We start from the raw sequence: 19,684 nt of genomic DNA on the forward strand, positions 1-19,684 counted from the left end.
TTCTGCAGCTCGAGGGCTGCCTAGGTTTATGCTTTAACAGGTCCAGCCCATGTCAGCATCCTCAGTCTTCACCCGTCACGGCAATGGCCATCGGAGGGTGGCCAATTGAAGCAAAGGTTGTTTTCCCTCTCTTGTATGTCAGCTTTCTTTGTTCACAGAGGAGTCCTCACAGCTCTAATCTAGCCAGAGGTTGCTTATCCCCTTTAAGCCTGACTCTTGTTCAAAATCACTGACCAGCTCAGCCCAGTTATCAACCTGCATCCTCACTCACTGGTCTCAACTGGTGGCCATTTTGCTGCCCAGGAGACATGTGGCAATGTCTGTACACATTTTTGGATGTCACAACTGGGAGTGCTACTGGCATCCAATGGGGAGAAGCCAGGCAGGGGTGCTGCTACAACAGGACAGCCCCCTACAACAAAGACCCAGGCAGCCCCGAGTGTCAATTGTGCACTATTGAGAAACTGCTCTTCCAGAAAAACAAGAGGACCACCAGAGGACACAGATTTTAGGGATGGACGATTGAGGTCACTGTCTCAGATCCAGACTTAATGGATCTTAGGATTCAGAGGGAAGCGACATTAATGCTGAGATGGTTTTCATAGGACTCACAATGGGCTCCTCAGGACAATGATTTGTTCATTTTAGTGAATTCCCAAACAGGTCCGCATCCTCTGCATTTATAGTTCTGCTGCAGTGCGTTGGGGGAGCTTGTAGAACACATGAAACGATCACGTGTGATTTGCAGGTGGTTTCCTGTGCTCGCTGATCAGTAACGGAGATATTTAGAGAGTATGTGCTTCTTTACCCACGTCAGTATCCCAGGCTCGGGAGCACCTCCCCGGGGGACGGCATGGCATACACACTTTATTCCCTCTGTGGACTCCAGCACCCACATACAAACTGCTATCACAGTTCATACTCCTGCTAGTTTCCAAAACAAAAACTACGGTCCAGGTGACTGGCACCACCTCTTAGCAAATGGAAGAGAGGGAGAAAGGACAGTGTCATATTTTCCTGAAGGTTTGCAGGTGACTACTGGTTCCATCAGCTCATCTCATTCTCCTGGATGCCTGTACAGGTGTATTACTATAACCCTTTCACGTACGAGGAAACAGGCTGGAAAGAGCTGAGAAAGGACGAGACAGGTGGGAGCAGATACTCTGTGTGTCACGCCACGCCCTGGAAGCACGGGAGCAAACCCATGGTGGCCTCCAGGCTACCTGTCTCTCGGGGAAACCAGAGTTGCACTGAAAACGTGTAACTGGAGTCGTCTTCTTACAGACCAGCTCTGAGGTTGTGTTAGAATGAACAAATCTCTTTGAAGGCTCCAGCTGACCCACACAGTGAAAATACTCCAAAAGCGTAGTTCTTGAACTCACCCCCGGCTCACCCTCCTGAGGTCAGTCACCTGCAATCTGCCAGCTTTTATTTGGTGTGTACACACCCTGGACTGATGATGTATTAATAGTCTTTCATGCGCTTTTTATCCAGGAAGTTATCCTGCTGGCCCTGGTTTGGATGCCAGCAAACTCCTACCTGGTAAAGGGCATTCGGAAAGACAGCAACGGCACCCCTCTAGGAACTCCTAGGTACTTGGTTTTGGAGTTCAGGTGCCTCATAGAGAGGCAGCATATGGCCCAGAGGGGCTGGAGGGATGGGAGCCAGGAGCTCCGAATGTAGGCTTCAGACTTGGCCTTGATACTTACGGTTATTTGGGCAAGTCTCTCATCCTCATTATCTATTTCTTCCTGTGTTCATCCTTGGGATCAAGCCTGTCTAGGGGCGTGTGGAGACTGGGTGAGGGGCTTGCTAAGAATCTCTTTAAATGGGGGACTGAATACATACATGTGGTTTAAGGACACTCCAGGATCCAGCATTCATCTGTCCCCTGGGACCCACACCTGAGTCCTGAAGGATGCAGAAGCTGTCTCCAAAACTGCTGAGGCTTTCAGAGTGCCAGGTGGTGGCAACTCCTATAGGAAAGGGCACTGGGCCAGCAGGAGGGGACGAGGTGCCACCCCAGTACAGGCCACAGTGAGCTTCGGGGGCCATGATGCAGGCATCAGCAGGCACTTTTGGCAGCTCTTGGCAACACACCCCAGAACAGGACACATCAACAAAGGAAGCTTCAGGAGGTGAGGAGGAAATGGTGGGTGCCGTGGAGTGGCTGGGCCACCCAGGGAGATGTCCACACGGGCCGGGGGCAGTCTGAGGGCCAGTCACAGTGCCTCCCTCGTCCTCTCTCATGCCTTGAAAGAGGATGATATGCATCAAGCTGCATAAAGCACTCAGGACCGTCCCCAGTACATAGCAGGACATCGCAGGTGTTCACCTTGATCATTATTCTTCTTCTCACCTTGAACTGGTATGTCGCAGAGACACAGGCCTTGGCTATAAACCATGGATGTTTATATCACAGAATCTCATGTCATGATCGGAAAACAACCACGTAGCTAAAGGGTTTCAGTGACACTGTTTCAAATAAATTCCAAATAAACTGTGAAACAATAATCTCCAAGCAAGAAATAATTCAAAGGCAAGAGTTGATGATGAACTTTTAAAACATACATTTGCCCTCCTGGCGTTTTACCACTCAGAAGGTCTAGGCTCCTGAGCCTCCGCACCAATGGGATCGATTGCTATTATCCAGAGCCCACGCTTCCCAAGGGCAGCCTGGGGACCAGCGTCCGTCGGGCTGCCGAAGGACCCATCACCAGCAGCTTGTTCAAGAAGTACATTTCCAAACCCAATTCCCAGAGGTTCTAAGCTGGCAGTTTGGAAGGGGCCCAGGTCTATATTCTGACCAAGGCACCCCAATTGTGAGGTGCAATGGGGTTTGGGGCTCAAGGCACCAGAGAGCCTGGGTGTCTCCTACCGATGTGCAGACATTTCAGAGAAGCCAGGGGCCTGGGGCACAGAGCGGGGCCCAGACACCAGGCCTGGGCAGGAGCAGGCTTTCCCACAGTGCTTCCATTTAAGGTCCCAGAAATTCTCACTCATTTTTCTAGGCTCTAATCTTTTTCCATGCTTTAGACTCATATACTTCCCCCTGCTCCAAGATTCTGGTTTTAGCTTGATGACCTGACTTGAAATCTCCGAGGTCAGAATCTTACATCATGTTTTCTTTATCTAGTTCTCTTTAGATTCTGATTTCTGAGTTTCCAACCCCAGTCTGGCGAGTGGCCCTCAATCTTGTAACACGATCCAGTCTGATGTCTGGCCCTCGTTTGGGGCCTCCTCTCCAACAGAAGGTTGGGAAGAGGAACTGAGAGTATGTCTTGGATTTCTGAACAGCACTATTTTCCTCTGTCCACTGTGGGTGAGAGGTGGATAAATGGTGGCTGCAATCTCAGACTCCTGCCATAAGGCCACACGTCAGAGCTCAGCCTCCAGCACAGGGCTTGGCATAGCACATCTTTGGCTGGCCTGTTTGCCTATTATTTTTCAAGATTACATTTATTTTGAAAGTTTCTATCCTCTTGAAAGGCTATTCTAGTCCAAGAATCAGCAAAATTTCTTCTTCCAGCAAACATGTTGCTGCTATAAAATGCAGACATGTCCTAACCTTTTATCTGTTGGGTTGTTGGAAAAGTCATGACGCATTTTTGTGACGAAAAACATAGAAAAAATATGTCATGACTTTTTTGACAACCCAATATAAACAGAGCACTGGCAGGATCTGCTCATTACCTTCCGTGAACCTGAAGACGGTAACCGAGCCACCTCTTAGCCTCTGGGGTCTGTGAAAATATTCTGACTTCCTACTGAAACATCCCGTTATATTTGTATGCCTTTCTTCAGTGGGGGTCACGGTTCTCCAAAGGGGATATTCCCCAAACTCCAAATTTCAAAAATGATCAGTGTTTACTTGTCACATCCATATTAAGACATTCTATCGCCATAGCACATTGACATTTTATTTTATTTGAAGACATTTTATAGACTTGTTCTCTTTTGTGCACTTGTACTCAGCTTATCATTTAAGATGAAGAACTCCATTAAAGTAACTCATTATATTAATAGATTTAAGGAGAAGAATATCATCGGAATGTGTGCCCCCAATTTTAAAAGAATTCAATATCCCTTCCTGATAAAAGCTCTAGCGAGTTAGAAAGAGAAGGAAAATTCCCGGTCTTGATAAAAACGGTCTAATAGAAACCTAAAAACCTTATTTTTAATCTGAAAGTATGGCACTTGTTCCCATTAATGGCTGGATTAAGACGAGGATGCTGTGATAGGCAGAATAATGGACCTACAGATGTCCACTCCCTAATCCTGGAAGCTGTGAACATATTACCTTACAGAGCAAAAGAGACTTTGCAGGTCTGATTAAGAATTTTGACATGGGGAGATTATCTTGGATTATCTGGGGTGGGTCCAAGGTTATCACAAGGGTCCTTCTAAGTGAAAGAGGGAAGTGGGAGAAGTAGACTTTGGGTCAGAGAGAGGTTTGAAGAGGCTGCAGTGCTGGCTCTGAAGACAGAGGACGGGCCTGGACTGCAGGCAGCCCCTCGAATGGGACGGGCTCTCCCCTCAGGGCCTCCAGCAGAAACGCAGCCCTGCAGACACCTTGATTTGGCCTAGGGCAGCCCCTTTTGGACTTGTGGCCTCCACACTGTAACATAATACATTTGTATTGCTTTAGGCCACCAAGTTTGTGGTAATTTGTTCCAGCAGCAACAGGAAACAATACAGATGCCCACTTCTGACACTGCACTGGAGGTCATAGCCAATGCAACAAGAAAAAGAGTTGTTATAGATATAGAAAAGAAAAAGCCAAACTTGTCATCAGTGGCAAGTATGTCTTTCTACCAGGAAAGCAAAGAAAATTAATTGAAATATTATGTTTATAATAGAACTCAGTAGAGGTACCCAGAAGAAAGGCAATATAAAAAAATTGAAAATGTGATAGCAAAAAAGATCTACTCAAAATCACAACAAAACTATAAAATACCTAGAAATAAATCCATTAAGAGATTACAAATCTCAAAAAAATAACAAAATTTTATTGAAAGACATTTAAAAAAACAGAATGATTGCAAAGTACACCATATAATTAAACGATGTCCATTTTTTCTCAAATTAATCTGTAAATTCATTACAGTCTCAATCAAAATTCCAACAAAAGATTTTAAATTTTACCTGAGGAGAAAATGAGCAAGAATAGCACCCTGCCAAGAAACTATGAAAGATAAGAAAAAAGGGCCGGCCGAGTGGCGCGTTGGTTAAGAGCTGGCTTGGGACACCAGAGGACCCCGGTTCGGATCCCACATATGAGGGTCAGTGACACTGCCCTCTACAGCTAAGATGGTGAACAACAGCTCAACCTGGAGCTGGGCTGCCGTGAGTCGCTGGCCACGGCGTAGGCTGTAGCCCCTGCTGCAATGGGTTGCCATGGGCTACCGTGTGTAGCCAGCAGCCAGCGTGAGCGGCCAGCAGCCGCCGTGAGAGGCCGTCCAGAGCCAGCGACTGATGTGCCTCGCCCGGGAAGAGCGCAATGATGGTGCCAACTTGGGCCAGTGAAGCAACATCCTCCACAATGAGACTGAAGAACAAAAAGGACAGCAACTTGTCTGTCCCCCTTCCCCCAATTCCCCAGTAAAAAAAAAAAATCTAAAAAAAAAAACCAATAAGAAAAAAAAATAATGGCCAGCAGACTGAGCTTATTAGATACCAAAACAATGCATCACTCTACTAAACCAAACAGTATGGTTTTGTTGTAAGAATAGAGAAATTGACCACTTTAACAGAAGTGGAAATTGAGAAGCACATCATTATGTATGGGAATGTAGAGTGTGGCAAAAGTGGTATTTCAAGTTTGTTGTGATTTTAACTAAGTGACTGACTAACTAACTAACTAACTAACTAACTATGAGCTACTTAGCAACTATGAGCTACTTAGCAAACAGTATTGAACTATCAGCTATCCATTTGGGAAAAACATTGGCATCCTGAGCTCCCACCATGTATGAAGATATAATATATTCTCTGTGGAGTTGTTGGGAGCCGGCATTCTATGGGTCCCATTCTCCCACACATCCTATGGGTTTGCCATGAATGCAAGGCTGCTCCGTGGAGTTGTGCTTGCAGCGAGCATCCTTGCAGGGTTAAGTAGCATCACTTTTTGCTATAAAATGGCTGGTTCCCTAAACTCACCCCACAACCTGGTGGGCTTGGGGGCCAGGGAAACTGATACAAATATGCTGATGCTTTGCTGTGAGCAATAAAGTCCTTTGTCTCTGACCCAGGCGTCTCATGTCCTTTGCCAGAATCCATGAAACAGTAACAAGGTAGCTAATAAGTGGAATCAAATCAAATCCCAAGACCCAACAGGATTCAGAAACGAAATTGAAAGAAATAAAACTACAGAAGTATCAGAGGGAAGGAGAGGCTAGTATTTTTATACCCTGGAGCTGCAAAAACAGGTTTAAGAAGGACACAAAATTGAGAAATAGTAAAATAAAAAATTTAAAAAGATATTATAAATAATTATAAAAGACAGGAAGGAGCACCTTGCTAGAAAGTATTTTAGCAATTTTACAAATTGCTCCTAAAAACTAGAAAGTACCTAACAAAAATGGGTAAAGCATATAAGTGCACAGACAATTCACATAAAAAATATATATAACTGACCAATAAATATGTAAAAAGATTCTTACCCTCACTATGAATAAGAGAAATGTAAATTCAAATAAGAATGAGATATTTTTCACCCTGGAGACTAGAAAAGTTTAACAGACTGAATATCCAGCATTAGTGAGAGTATGCCACAACACTCTTGGTGAAAATATGGACTGTGACAGCTTTTTTGGTGAGCAATTTAACTGTATCTATAAAAATTATGTTTTAAAATTTCTTTGAGGTCCGGAACCATTTTTTGCAAGGGAACCCATGTATTGAACTCTAGCATATGGAATGTAGAGCACAGCTGTTTGGTTGAAGCAGAGGTGGGGGTCCTGTTAGGCTCCAGCCTCCCCCTCACAGTGGCCCTCCCTGTCCCCCATGACATATCCGAGGAAGTCAGAACTTCATGGACCTCACCCTGAACCACTGGCCTGGGGCAGCGTGTCAAATCCATTACCTTTTGCAAGTCAAAGACTGAAATGAAAGCTCGGTGCAGGGTTTACTGTGCTGTGCGACCTCTCAGGGAAGTGAACCAGTCCCCGATAATCACATCTTCCCCTAGAATACCAGGGGTAGTGTTCCCAGATTCATCTCATCACTGTTTGGAAAACGCAGAGCTGCCATGGAGTATGAGGAACTGTTTGAAATAAAGGAAATCCCATCCAGACAAGGTTTAAAAAAGCAGCTGGTAAGCATGGTGCTTAATCAAGGAAAAAATAAATAAAGCAGACCAAGCAAGAAACACCTGGCTCAGGACGCTGAACGAGTCACATGAAGAACAAAAGTGAAGAGGTCTTTGAAAATATTGTAGATTGGAACTGAAAGACTAAAATCTTTGAAGCGTTTCATGTGCAATTTGTAAAGGAAATTTGAAATTTATTAAAGAAACCTCAGATTGATCAAACCAAAGAATACCTACCTGCCTGGATGCTCTGAGTATCTGAAGACTCGTTTTGTGATTTCAGGCCCCCCATCCTCTGAAGCCCTTCTCAAACAGCGTTGTCTCTAAGCCACACCTTCCTGTGTTACAAGGCCCACGTACGAGCCTTCTGTTAGACTTTCAAACAGCCATCAGATTTAGTCCCAGACTAAGACTACAAAGGGACTTGCCTGGGTCTAGCCTGAGGCTGAGCCCAGTAGGAGGGAAGGGAGGCTGGGGGTCCGTGGGCTCCTCCCAGGGTATTTCCTACCGCAGGTATTCATATAGAGAAGGGGCACCAGAAGTGTTTTTACAGAAGGAACTAGGAGGTTGGATTCCAAGCCTGTTGCCTCTGTGCTCCAAGACACAGAACTCAGGCAGACGTTAATCACACAGAGCAGACCGTCCGAGGCCTACTGAGCAAAGAGGTTCCATTGTAATGGCGATTCCCATAATGAAACCTGTTACAGACCAGCCACAGGCTGAACCTTACAACAGTTAGAGATAAACTTGCCCCTATCCTTCTGGCACCTCGCAGAAGTGAAAGATAAACTTACCATTGTTCCGTTTTCCTCCTTTTCCCCATACCAAGAAATTTTCCATAGAAATGAGAAATACATGTAAACCCTACCCGAATGGGGGGAGGGGTTCTCTCTTCCACTTGCAATTAGAGACCGAGGCCCTGTCTGGTCTGGGGGTGGCCTTTTCTGACTCACTCTCTGCTAAATAAACTTACTTTCACTTTAAGCTCTGTATTGGCTCTCATGTGAATTCTCTCCTATGTGAAGCCACGGACCTTCTAGGTCCAGGACTTGAGTCCCCATTCCGGGAAGTCATCCCTTTGGCATTAGTATGAACTCAATATTTAAGGTACGTCAGGTAGCCCTTCTCGCCCATGAAGATGATCATAACATTCTGAGATGTGGGAGTGGAAAGAGTAGCTAATCCACAAATTCTTATTACCTTGGTCCTTACCGTCCCCTCTCTGTGACTCAAGACCACACCTCCAGGGAGAAATGACCAGAGCTGTCAGTCACACCACCTCACCCTTATCCATTCACAATACACAGCTGGTGATGCCTCTCCACAGCTGCCACCAGTGATGTCTCAGCTATGTCCCCTGCAGGAAGGGTATCCGGAAACACAGCCAACAATCTCCATGGGCTTGATTTCTAAAGACACAAGTGGGCTTTGCCCCTGAGAAGCTTGGAATCCAACCTAATAACACAACACTCACTCCAGTCAAGTATCTAAAGGACCCCTTTTAACAGCATCGTGTCAACAATACAATACAGAAACCCCAAAGAAAATCCAAGGAGAGGGGAAACCAAGGAGGGAGGCTAGATACAACTCTTTCTTTTTCTTTTTTTAGGTTCCCTCGTTCTGCATGATTCTCCACCTTGGCTACAAGCTGAAATCACCTGGCGAGCTGTAAAAATCCTGGTGCGCGGGCCACCCACATAGGTTCTGACATAATCGGTGGGGACCTGGGCACCAGGAGATTTGAAAGCCCCTCAGGAGACTTTCACGTGCACAATTGGGTGACTCTGATGGACAGGCAGAGCTCAGAACATGGCTCACAGTGTAGATGCCATCGGAGGGGGGAAATGGCCACTGGTTTGGAGGACGAGAAGGTGACTGATGAAATTCATCAGAGCAGTCTGTCCAGAGTGCCAGGCGCACAGGGCAAACCGGCTTTGGGGCAGTCGGGGCTCTGAGCAGTCTCGGGAATGGAAAGGTCAAGGGCTCTTTGTGAATGCAAGCTAAGACCTCAGTGACAGGGAGGGAAGATGAAAGGGCCAGGAGAGAGCTGAGAGCTTAATTTTATTTTTGTTCTTCAGGAGGAGAAACTGGCTGTTTACATACACAGGAGATGATCCAGTAGAAAGAGTTTGAAAAAGCAGAAGGGGTCTCCTATGAATCAAAGCCCCAGAGACAGGCAGAGTGGGGTCTAGACTAGAGCACAGATGTGAGAAAAAAACAGGGAAAGGAAACTAACATTTATTGAGCATTAATTGCTAGATACTGTTCATTTTGCTAGGCACTCATATGCATGATTTCATCTAATCTTCCCAGCAAATCTGCCAGGCCCCTTGTAACGCTCAAGCCCCTGTACCCAGAATTCCGGGGTTTTGACAGTTCACATTAGGGCCATTTCCAAATCTTGTACTCGAGAAGGCTACAGTGATCGAGAAAGTCTACTCGCAGGCCCAACATGATTTATCGTAGAAAGCACTATCTGCAAGAAGTATAAGCAGTCCAAATTTAAAGTAAAGAAAATGATTGGAAAGAATCTGTCAGAAACACGCAGTGTTGGTGCCTGTCCCAGCCGCCTCCCCAGGTACCTGAGCGCAACACTGTGAGCGGCTGTTCCCAGAGCTCTTCTCCCAAGGATGCACAGGGCGAAGGTCAGGGTCACTAACGGAGAGTCCTCGTCACTGTCCAGGGCCTTCGAAGGCTGGAAGAGCAAAGCGTGTTAGTGCAGCTGGCACACAGGGGTCAAAAGCGACAGCACAGCATCACCAGTGTAGTCACAGGCGGCTTTTAAGGCAGCCATTGCTGTCATCCTGCTGGTCCCCAGGGGTTGGGGATGCTCTACTTCTTGAAGCAGGTTCTCTTGGGGATGGACATGGGGACACATTTCACCAACAAGCTACTTTAGGAGAGGAGGCAGGCTGCTACGTAGCTGCTGACCTAACTCCCTGGGATTTTGAATATGGCACTTCAGGTCATAAAGATGGTCAGCACTTCTAGTCAATTGAATGCCCACCTTCACACTGCCCACCGCTCACATTCACACTGCCCACCGCCCGCCTTCACATTGTCACTGCCCACCTCACTGCCCACCGCCCGCCTTCACACTGCCCACCGCTCACGTTCACACTACCCACTGCCCGCCTTCACACTGCCCACTGCCCACGTTGACACTGTCACTGCCCACCGCCCGCCTTTACACTGTCCACTGCCCACGTTGACACTGTCCACTGCCCACGTTGACACTGTCACTGCCCACTGCCCACCTCACTGTCCACTGCCCACTGCCCACTTTAATCCTGAGCAAAGCAGGGGAGAGCCACGTCTAGCAGGGAGAGGAGAAGTATAGGAATCAAGTTCAAATGAGGGTTTTCTGTTTTCCCTAAAATGAGGAGCCCCCCGAGTGACTGTAAGTCCACCTCAACCACTAAATTAAGTGGGTGGAAGGGCAGAAGAAATTTAAAGTCAAAGTATCTTTTGCAAGAAAAATGATGTCATAACCCAATTGAGGAAAGAGGAAAGCACCGGTGGGGTCAGCCCAGAACATCGACAGCCTTTGCGTCTCAGCCCCAGGAGGCCAGGGTGGAGGGGTGGGGGGTGGAGGGTCACACATTTCTCCTTGCCGCACCCGGAGATCGCAGGTTCTGCTGCCTGCTTTTCCTACCACCCGATTTAATCACTCATGAAAAGGTCCAGGACCTGGGCTACGTCCTAATTTGATGTGTGTAGCCCTGTACAGGTCGTATGACAGTGTCGCCAGGGGCTGAGGTGCTTGTTTTCGACCTGGATCTACTGTCCCCGTGTCCCGTCAACCACACATGGGTTCAGCTTTTCATCCTGAGAAGCAAGTAAGCCCACTCCCTCCCTTTGCTTTTCTCCCCTTTCTCCTCCTCCTCCTCCTCATTTATACGCTGTCACTGTCCTCGGTTTCCCATCTCAGGCTGCGTTCATCTCAAGAAGCGTCCTCAGCACAGGAGTTGATGCATGAGAAACACAACTGAGGAGGAACCTGGAGCACTTGATTATTAAGCAGCATTTCTTCTCCACGATTCAATGGGTGCAGTAAATCCCCTGGATTTCCCACAGATATACGTTATGCAGAAATCTCAAAAAGCAACTTTCAACAAACGAGTTTCCAGAGTTTTAAGGCTATGGTAGAGGCGTAGGACTGCCCGACCCTGAGCCAGTGCACGGGGAAATACGCCTCCAAGGCTCCTTCATCGGAGCCAGGGCACACGGATTCTGCCTCTTAATTCTGCTTAGTCGTTAAATAGGCACTTCTCCAAACACCAATGGTTTTTCTCTCCTTTATTGTATTACCGTCTGCCAGAGAGGGTGGGAAAGAGATGGCCTTTACCTTTTCCCTTGTGTTTGAAACTGACATTCACGCGTCTAGCGCCCAGCCCCTCCCTACCTCTTGTCTTTGCCGTGCACAGTACTGGATCCATTCGAGGTAGACGGTACAGTAGCTGGCGCGTGTCACCCCCTGGAGACACGGAACGTAGTCATCGTCAATGTTAATGTTGAACGTTGCGAGGTCACGCTCAATGTAATGCCACTTGGCGAAAGGCTGCAGGGTCTTCAGGAGAGACTCGTTTTTGATCCAGGAGAGGAGTTTGGGGGACGTTACCATGTAGTATATTATACTCTGCAGAGAGAAAGCACGATGTTCGGCCCTCACAGCCATTCTAAAGCCAGACAGACTTTTCATTTATTATATCTCATCAAGTAAATTGAGATCAGAGAAATATGAGACATGAAATCCCCACGGGCGGGAGTCACTTGTATTTCCTGCCAGATTTTGTGGGTAGAGCCCACTTGAAACATTCCAAAATGTTCTCTTAAGGGTCACTGTAGGGAAGGGGCAGTGTGAACACAGAATGCTCAGAGAATGTACCAGAACAGACTGTCCATGGGGAGAAAGGACGCCAGCCAGCCCCCTCCTTTCTGAGGGAAGCACGTGAAAGCACCTGGTTCACTGCGGCTTCCGTGGTGCCAGGCGGGGCTGAGCCAGCTGAACGAGACTGGGGGCCGCTCTTTGGCCCCCGCCAGAGTGTCTGATCTAAATCGGCAGAGTCCTCAGGGGAAGTACTTATGCTGCAACATGGTAACACATGCACACGTGATCCTGGCACCCAGACAGAGGACATCTGTGATGTGCTCAGCGACAACCCAGGTTCCTCTCCTTCAGATATTCTACTTTAGAAGTCCCAATGGGGAAAATGCCACCCTTGGACTTTATTATTTGGAGCCACCGCTTTATTGAAGGCCAGCTTGTCGTCTTTGAATGAATTCATGTTTCCAAAAGGCTAGCACTTGGCCTGGAGAACTAAGTGTGACACAGGAAATGACAATCCAGGTCTGACGGGGGCACACCAGCAACAGGTGGGACCAGAGTGCTGAGGTGTCCCCTCCCCGCTTCACACACTGTCATTCCCTTAGTGCCCCCATGGCTCAGGTGGACCCTGAAGCCTTGCCTGCCACCCAGGTGGAAATCACGAGGGACAAAGCAGGGTGGCATTGGATGCAGAGGCAGTGATGCACACTGCTGCAGAACCAAGCCCTTCATAGAGGGCCTTCCCAAGCGAGAAGACAGGAAGTGATGCATGTGGAGGGGCACCAACAGGGCTGAGGGGACAAGCTGTGCAAGTGAGTGGGCAGAGCCACTGCCCTGGTCGGTGGTGGGTGAGGTACCTGGTTTCAGGTTATTTCAGGAGTGTGAGCAGGTGAGCAGACAGACACACGTGGTTGCTGGATGCGAACAAACGCCTGGCCCAGCCTCACTCTGCTGCTCTGTTGTCAGGACCAAGGGGGCCCCTATTTCTCTACAGGCTTCAGCCCTCCTGACCCCAAAATGGTGGTGGGGTGTGTGGGGCAGGAGGGGAGAGGTTGTGGAGAAATGACATGCAGACAGTAAGTAGAATCCAGTAGTTCACAGGTTCGGACCAGGACACCTGTGCTGACCCTAAGAAATCCTCCAGTGTCAGGAGGGAGAAGGGAAGAGGCCAAAGCAAGCAGAAAGCAGAGGAGGGAGAAACCGGCGCTAACGAGAGCCGCGTTTCATCACTGCTTTGAGGTTTAATATGAGATGATGTGGGTAAAATACTTAGCACGTGGCCTGGCACACGATACAAAGAAATAATAATAATAACAGGGTATCTTTGGCATCTGTGACTTGCTACCCACCAAACCTGAGGCAGCAGTGATAACAGTCAAGCTGAGGTCTGAAGCAGGCGTGAGGTGACAGGAGGACATTGGGGGACAGGACACTTGGTCTGTGGTGGTCACCAGAGTGCACATCTAGCATGCAGAGGTGTAAATTCTGAATCTGGACGCTTCTCTGGTGTCTGGTCACTGGCAGGGTACCTTCCAGCTTCTACAAGGTTGGCAGTTTAAACAGTCGGCCAGAGTCACAAGCAAACAAAGATCGTGGTCACGGCCCAAGTCACCACATCTCAGCTGACAATGACCAAGGGAAAAAAGAAATGTGGTCTGTCTAAACATCTGGTCTAGCAAACGTCTGGCCTAGTTTTCTCCATATGTCCTGATCACGTGTCCCCAACAAGAATAACAAACAAATCAAGAGATGAACGTTTACCTTTCCATTCCTTTCTAGGGAGGAACTAAAACAACCCCTGGAGGTGAAGTCACAATAGTTCAAATCACAGAGGTTAAAACTTCCTCCTCCAGTTCTGGCAAATTCCTGCAGTGCTGACTTTGGAGCGCAACCCCAGCTCCAGGCCCGGCTTTCCTGTGCGAGGGGGACATGGTTCCAGTCCTCTCACCGGGAGAAAACACAACCACCCCAACCAGTTGCAAACCATAGGCCATTTCCACTTCATTTAGGCAGAAATTCTGTCAGGGAGATGTCAATGAATAGTGAACAGTGTGGAATCCTACCAAGTCTGTCAGGAAGAGATGGATACAATACTAAGTAAAACTGATAAGTAAGGACAGTGAAAATCAATTGTGTAGACCCTGATCCGTGTTGAAAGTGGGACCTCTTCTGAATTAATTCACCGTGTCTGGCTCCTCCAGCAGGATTCTCCAGGCTTCTCATTTTAATTGCAGATCAGCGTGTCCTATCAGGCAGCTCCTTCTTGGAAGGGGGCCCCCGGCAGGCAGACCAACATGTCCGGGTTTTCCGCTCCTCATTCTGCAAGCCCAGCGATAAGCCCATCTCCTGTCTCCAGGAGTTAGGCAGAGACAATGGCCGCAGGAACACCAGACCCTCGCAGAGAGCTGGTGTCTGGACTGCGAAGAGGGTTTGAAACATGAATAATGGAGGAGGCACAGGGGGAAACCTCAAGTCATCAGGAACAAAATGATTTCAAATATATTCAGGGAGGGCGGGGGAACTGACCCAGTTTATGAGGAGATTAAAAAAAAAAGAATTCTTTCGTGCGAAGGCATTATTCCAAGCTTTTTTCCCTTTTGATTCGCTTGTCCAATAAAAAAATAATAAAAAGGGTACAACTGAACTCGTGAAATGTGAAGCAATTCAGAGCTACAAAGGCAATACAGTTCACCACGTAACCAAGACCAAAGAAGGACATATCCATTTGTTTTTACCCTAAAACGCCATTTCTTCTGTTCCGACAGCCGCTCGGCGCTCTGGAAATCCCCTGGGGCTAACTACACAGGGCAAGGAGGGCAAGGTTGGGGTGACCCCTCACCAGAGGAGGGAGGCAGGGAGCGCTCTATAAAGAGATGGGCTTGCCTGTGCCAATGTGCCGGGAATTAACTGTGGGGACCCATGTGCCCCCAAATCTCAGCACCTCCTGGGTGCTGATTTGGAGTTAAGAAAATTCTGCTTCTGTTGGGCACAAATATGTCTAGAGTGGTTCCCAAGGCTTGTTGTGTATCAAATCACTTAGAAAACTCATTTAAAAATATAGGCACTCGGACACCTCCCCGGGCCCACAGAATCAGAAGTTTGGGGCAGGACGTGCAAACCTGTAGTCGCCAGGTTTACTGGGAGAGCCGGGTGCCACAGGTCTGCCCCTGGCCTGTGAGACGTGCCCCTTAGGGAACAAGCCGTCACACTGTGCGCCTCTCCTACCCTCCCTGAACCTCGCATGTTAGCATCAGTCCCCTGCCTTTGAAAACAGAATCAAGGGCATTGTTTACCCAAGAGCTAACTATTACCGGGCAGGTTCAGGGGGCCTTGTTCAGCCTCTGCCCTTTGCACATGACCCTGGATTTGTTCAGCAGATTGCAAACTGCCATTTTAGACAACACATACAGGACTGGGAGGCACGTTTCCAGGTGACAGGAGAGGAGAAAGGTGAACATCAATTACCAGTTTGGGGGCAGGGGGGGGCGGGGGCATCAAAAATCAGGTCCTGGCATGGTGTGCCCAAGGCCTCTGCAAAAGCCAGCAGGGACACCCACAAAGGGCACCTCCTGCCTTCTCTCTCCCTTCTCTGCACCTGTGGTGGCCTGCTGGCCTGATCACGTGGCCCATGGAAAGGCCATTTATGGGGAGCTCCAGGTTCACACAGAAATGGCTCAGCATTGAACCCCATTCTCGCAACCATTGTCTGGAGCAGGTTGCTCAGACCCTTGCCAACATCTAAATGTCATCTGTCCAGACTGTATGGCCCAGACTCGATTCCACATTACCTGGGACCTTTGTTCATTCATCTAAAAAAATGCTTGGCACCTCTATAAGCAAGTCATCACACTGAGTTCTGGGGACCCAAAGAGGAACCAGGAATATGTGGCTCCTCTGCTTAGGAAGCTTCCAGAAGGTGCAGAGCAAGAGGAGGTGACTGCCAGCCTCGGACAGGGCAGCTGGTGGGGAGGTGCTGCCTGTGAGCTCAGGTGGGAAGAGCCCAGGCTGTGAGCCGGGGGGACAGAGCAGGGGCAGGTGCAGCAGGCCAGGCGGGCGTGGGGAGCACAGCAAGTGTGCGCGCTTGCTAAGGAAGGGGGTCAAAACCCCAGTCGGAAACAATAATGGAGGGTCCTGGATGGTGAACAAGAGTTGCTTCTTCTAGAGGTGACAAAACGTTTAGCTCTGGGGCTTGTCTGTCTGGCCATCTAGATCCACACTTCTGGTCCCAACTGCCTCTCCAGAGTGAACTCCTGGCCACTTGCTTCATGGGCCTGCCAGTCCCCGTGACCCGTCAGCCCCTGGGTCCAGCCCTCCTGCAGTAGCTCCAACCCGTAGCCATCTATGAACAAAAGGAGATACTCAAGACACTTTCTCTGCTTTTTGAGGGAGGTGCCAGAGATAGCTGGTTGCCATTTAACACTGTTTTCTCCCTCCATGAACATACAGTTTCTATTTGGGTTCACAGCTGCCCAGGATACACTTTCCAGACCCTCCCCCCGACCCTGCCCTAGGCTAGCATCTGACATCTTCCAGCCAATGGGATACAGCAGCAGCACACTGTGGCAACGTCCAGGGACCTTCTTAAGGAACAGCGGGTGCAGGACCTTGGCCTTCATTTTCTGTGTCCTTCCCTCCATCCGGTTAAACCTGGAGCGTAAGGCAGGGGATGGGGGGGGCAGGCACTTAACATGGTGGAGCTGGGAGCGGAAGGGACCTGGGTCTGGGGACTTCCTGGAGTTACCACACCAGCTTTTGTTTGTGTATGAGAGAAAGACACGTCTGACATGTGTGCCAGTTACTTCACGGCTCTCTGCCAAATCTACTACCAGCTGACATACCAAGTGTGCCCAGAGTTGAATGTGTGAAAATCTTTCAGTTTCTTTTATAATGGCCGAGGGGGCAAACCCTGGAGTTGTGAGGCACAAGGTCAAAAGTCCCTGATTTGCTTTCCGGATCTTCCCCAGTTGATGTGAGCCTGGGCAGAGCAGCTATAGTGTTGTTTGAAATTTGGATGTAAAGTTTTGCATCCCTCTAGCACACACAAAGGAGGTGAGTATGAACCGCTAAGACTGGTTTAACTATTCTGCCCCGGGAAAGGGTTTCACGAACACTTCTTGTTGCAGTCACCTTGGGGTGTGATAATGGAGAGTTATTTAACCTTCTGATCTTCACAATCCTTCTATCTCCTAAAACTTTAGCAGCTATTGGTGCTCCCTACCATAGCCATTCCAAATTTCTAAATGTCCTCCTTTTCAGTTGGTTGAAATTCCTGACTCTTCAGGTGCCCATGTCACCTTTTTATTTTGTATTTGCTCATTTCTGCTGGTCCACGTGTCAGCCTCGGCTGGCAGGGAGTTTGAGGTCTCAGACGGATGAGCTTCCTCACTTTGGCATTAAAATGTGGACCCCTTTGAGGACTGTCTGGGCTTCCACCAAGCAAAGGGCTCCCCGACAACATGGGTCCCCACAAAGACTTCCTCAGCCATGGCGGCCCTCGCCTGGCCTTCCCTCTAGAAGACACCTTCGCCCAGCTGTCACTGCATCCTTGGTCAAGTCTCACACTTGTTGTGCAGGAGACTTATTCCAACCGGCACATGTTCTGAGCTGAACATACGTTGGGCAGACATGGGTTCCGAGTGACTGAAAAATATGTGATTAGTCCCCACATGAATGGGGGGGAAAAGGCGATGGTATCTAATCCTGATGGGATCACCTGGCTACGATTTTGAGTTTTCATCATGAGCTTAGAAAGTAATTCTGGTTCTACAGCGGAAATTAGCAGAGGATCTAAGTGAACACTTACAACGTGTAAACAAGGCTTGGTAATATTTCCGAGATGTTCAGTTTATCATCACCATCATTGCTGTACCACATGCTGTTAGCAGCGAGGACACAGATCTAGGTGAGAAGTGCCCAGGCCTGGAATGTGACGCAAGGCAGGAACCTCAGGCTGAAGCAAAGCCCCTGGGGAGTTCTCACAAAACCAGCTGTTCCCACACTGAGCTGGGCCTCAGATCCAGAAGCCACGGGGGAACCTCAACATCAGGCTCCCTGCCAAGCTTTTCCTGCGCCCCTTCACCCAGCCCTGCATATCGCTCAGCCGAGTGTCCGGGACCCCGGGCGGTACCTTGACGTAGTAGCGGACGAGGAGCCTGCGGAGGTCAAACACCTGCAGCATGGTGGCTGCGTTGTTGTCTATGACGCTGTAGCCCTCCAGGATGTACTGCGTCCGCGTGACCTCCCAGGTGAGCCAGCGGAGGTTAAAGGCTGCGTTGCAGGACAACAGGTGTGGCAGGTGGCCCGGTTTGCAGCAGCAGCAGCCTCTGTCGTCCTCGTCGCCTTCCATGATGGCTTCCACCTCTCTCTGCTGGCAGTAGGTTCCTGGCAGAGCACAAACAGGGCGGCAGTTACAGGATCTGCTGACCAATTTGGATACGAGATGGCGAAAAGATGAGTGAAGAGTAAGCTAAGTTTTCTGACCCGGTCATGAGGAAAAATGCAGTTGCCATTTCCTGAGAAGGAGAAGATTGCAGGGGGAAGGAACAGCATTTGAGAGATTGGTGGAAAGATCAAGAATTTGCTTTTGTACGTGTTAACTTTTTGCTAATCAAAATGGAGATGGCAAGTGGGCAGTTGGACTAGGGAATCTGGAGTTCAGCGGGGAGGTTCTGGAGGAGATTCAGAACATCTGAGAGAAGTATTGGGACATACGGGCTATTTAAAGTAATCTGGGAGAGAGTACAGATAGCATGGAGAACAGGTCTGAAAACTGGGCTCTGAGCAGGCCAACATTTACAGGCTGGTATGTGAGGTGCTACCAACAGAATGGCCTGTGAGGTCAGAAGCAAAAGGCAAGTAAAAAAGAATTTCAAAGAAGCGGATCATCAGCTATGTCAAATGATGCTTACAGGTCAAGTTACATGAGGAATTAACAGTTAGGTTTGACAACACGGAGGTGAATGGTGACCTTTGAAAGGCAAGGTGCAGTGAAATGATGGGTCGGGGAGAGACACCTGATTGGAGTGAATTCAAGAGAGAATAGGAAGAGAAAAGCAGAGACAGTAAGTACAGGCAACACTTCTGAGGAGTTTTAAAAATCTCTGTGACTATTTTTTTGCACCTCACTGCACAGGCTAGGACCACCTGTACCGCCTATATGGGGTTGAATACAAGTGGTGGGAGTTACCGTGTTCCTGAGCTTAGGGGGAACGCATATGGTGTTTTAGCCTTAGGTAAGACATTAGCTGGAGGTGTATGCACAATTAGGGCTGTTTTGTCTTTTTGATGAATTGACTCTTCAATTATTATGAAACATTTTTTCTTTATTTTGGTTATACACCTCATCTTGAAGTCTGATATTAATACAGCTATTTCAGATTTCTTTTTTTTTAAAATAAGTTTCTCACCATCTTTATTTTTATTTATTTTTAAAATTTTTTTAGCTGTAGAGGGTGCAGCTTACTGGCGCAGCTTACTGGCCCATGTGGGAATTGAACCAACAGCTCTGTTGTTCAGAGCGCGCACTCTTACAAACTGAGCTCTCTGGC

The 19,684-nt window shown here is 48.3% G+C and overlaps 1 protein-coding gene across 1 annotated transcript in view; it reads right to left on the reverse strand.

The window, feature by feature from the left end:
* The window catches only part of LOC109387710 (pecanex-like protein 2), a 146,904-nt gene that overhangs the window by 13,878 nt on the left and 113,342 nt on the right, over positions 1-19,684 (reverse strand). The window contains exons 5-7 of the mRNA XM_019651795.1: positions 18,265-18,518; positions 11,715-11,948; positions 9,892-10,004 (exon numbers count right to left, since the gene is read on the reverse strand). Coding sequence (XP_019507340.1) covers positions 9,892-10,004; positions 11,715-11,948; positions 18,265-18,518 — 601 coding nt within the window. The remainder of the gene's footprint in view (positions 1-9,891; positions 10,005-11,714; positions 11,949-18,264; positions 18,519-19,684) is intronic.

This window comes from Hipposideros armiger, unplaced genomic scaffold (genome assembly GCF_001890085.2).
Source record: "Hipposideros armiger isolate ML-2016 unplaced genomic scaffold, ASM189008v1 scaffold_167, whole genome shotgun sequence".
NCBI lineage: Eukaryota > Metazoa > Chordata > Mammalia > Chiroptera > Hipposideridae > Hipposideros > Hipposideros armiger.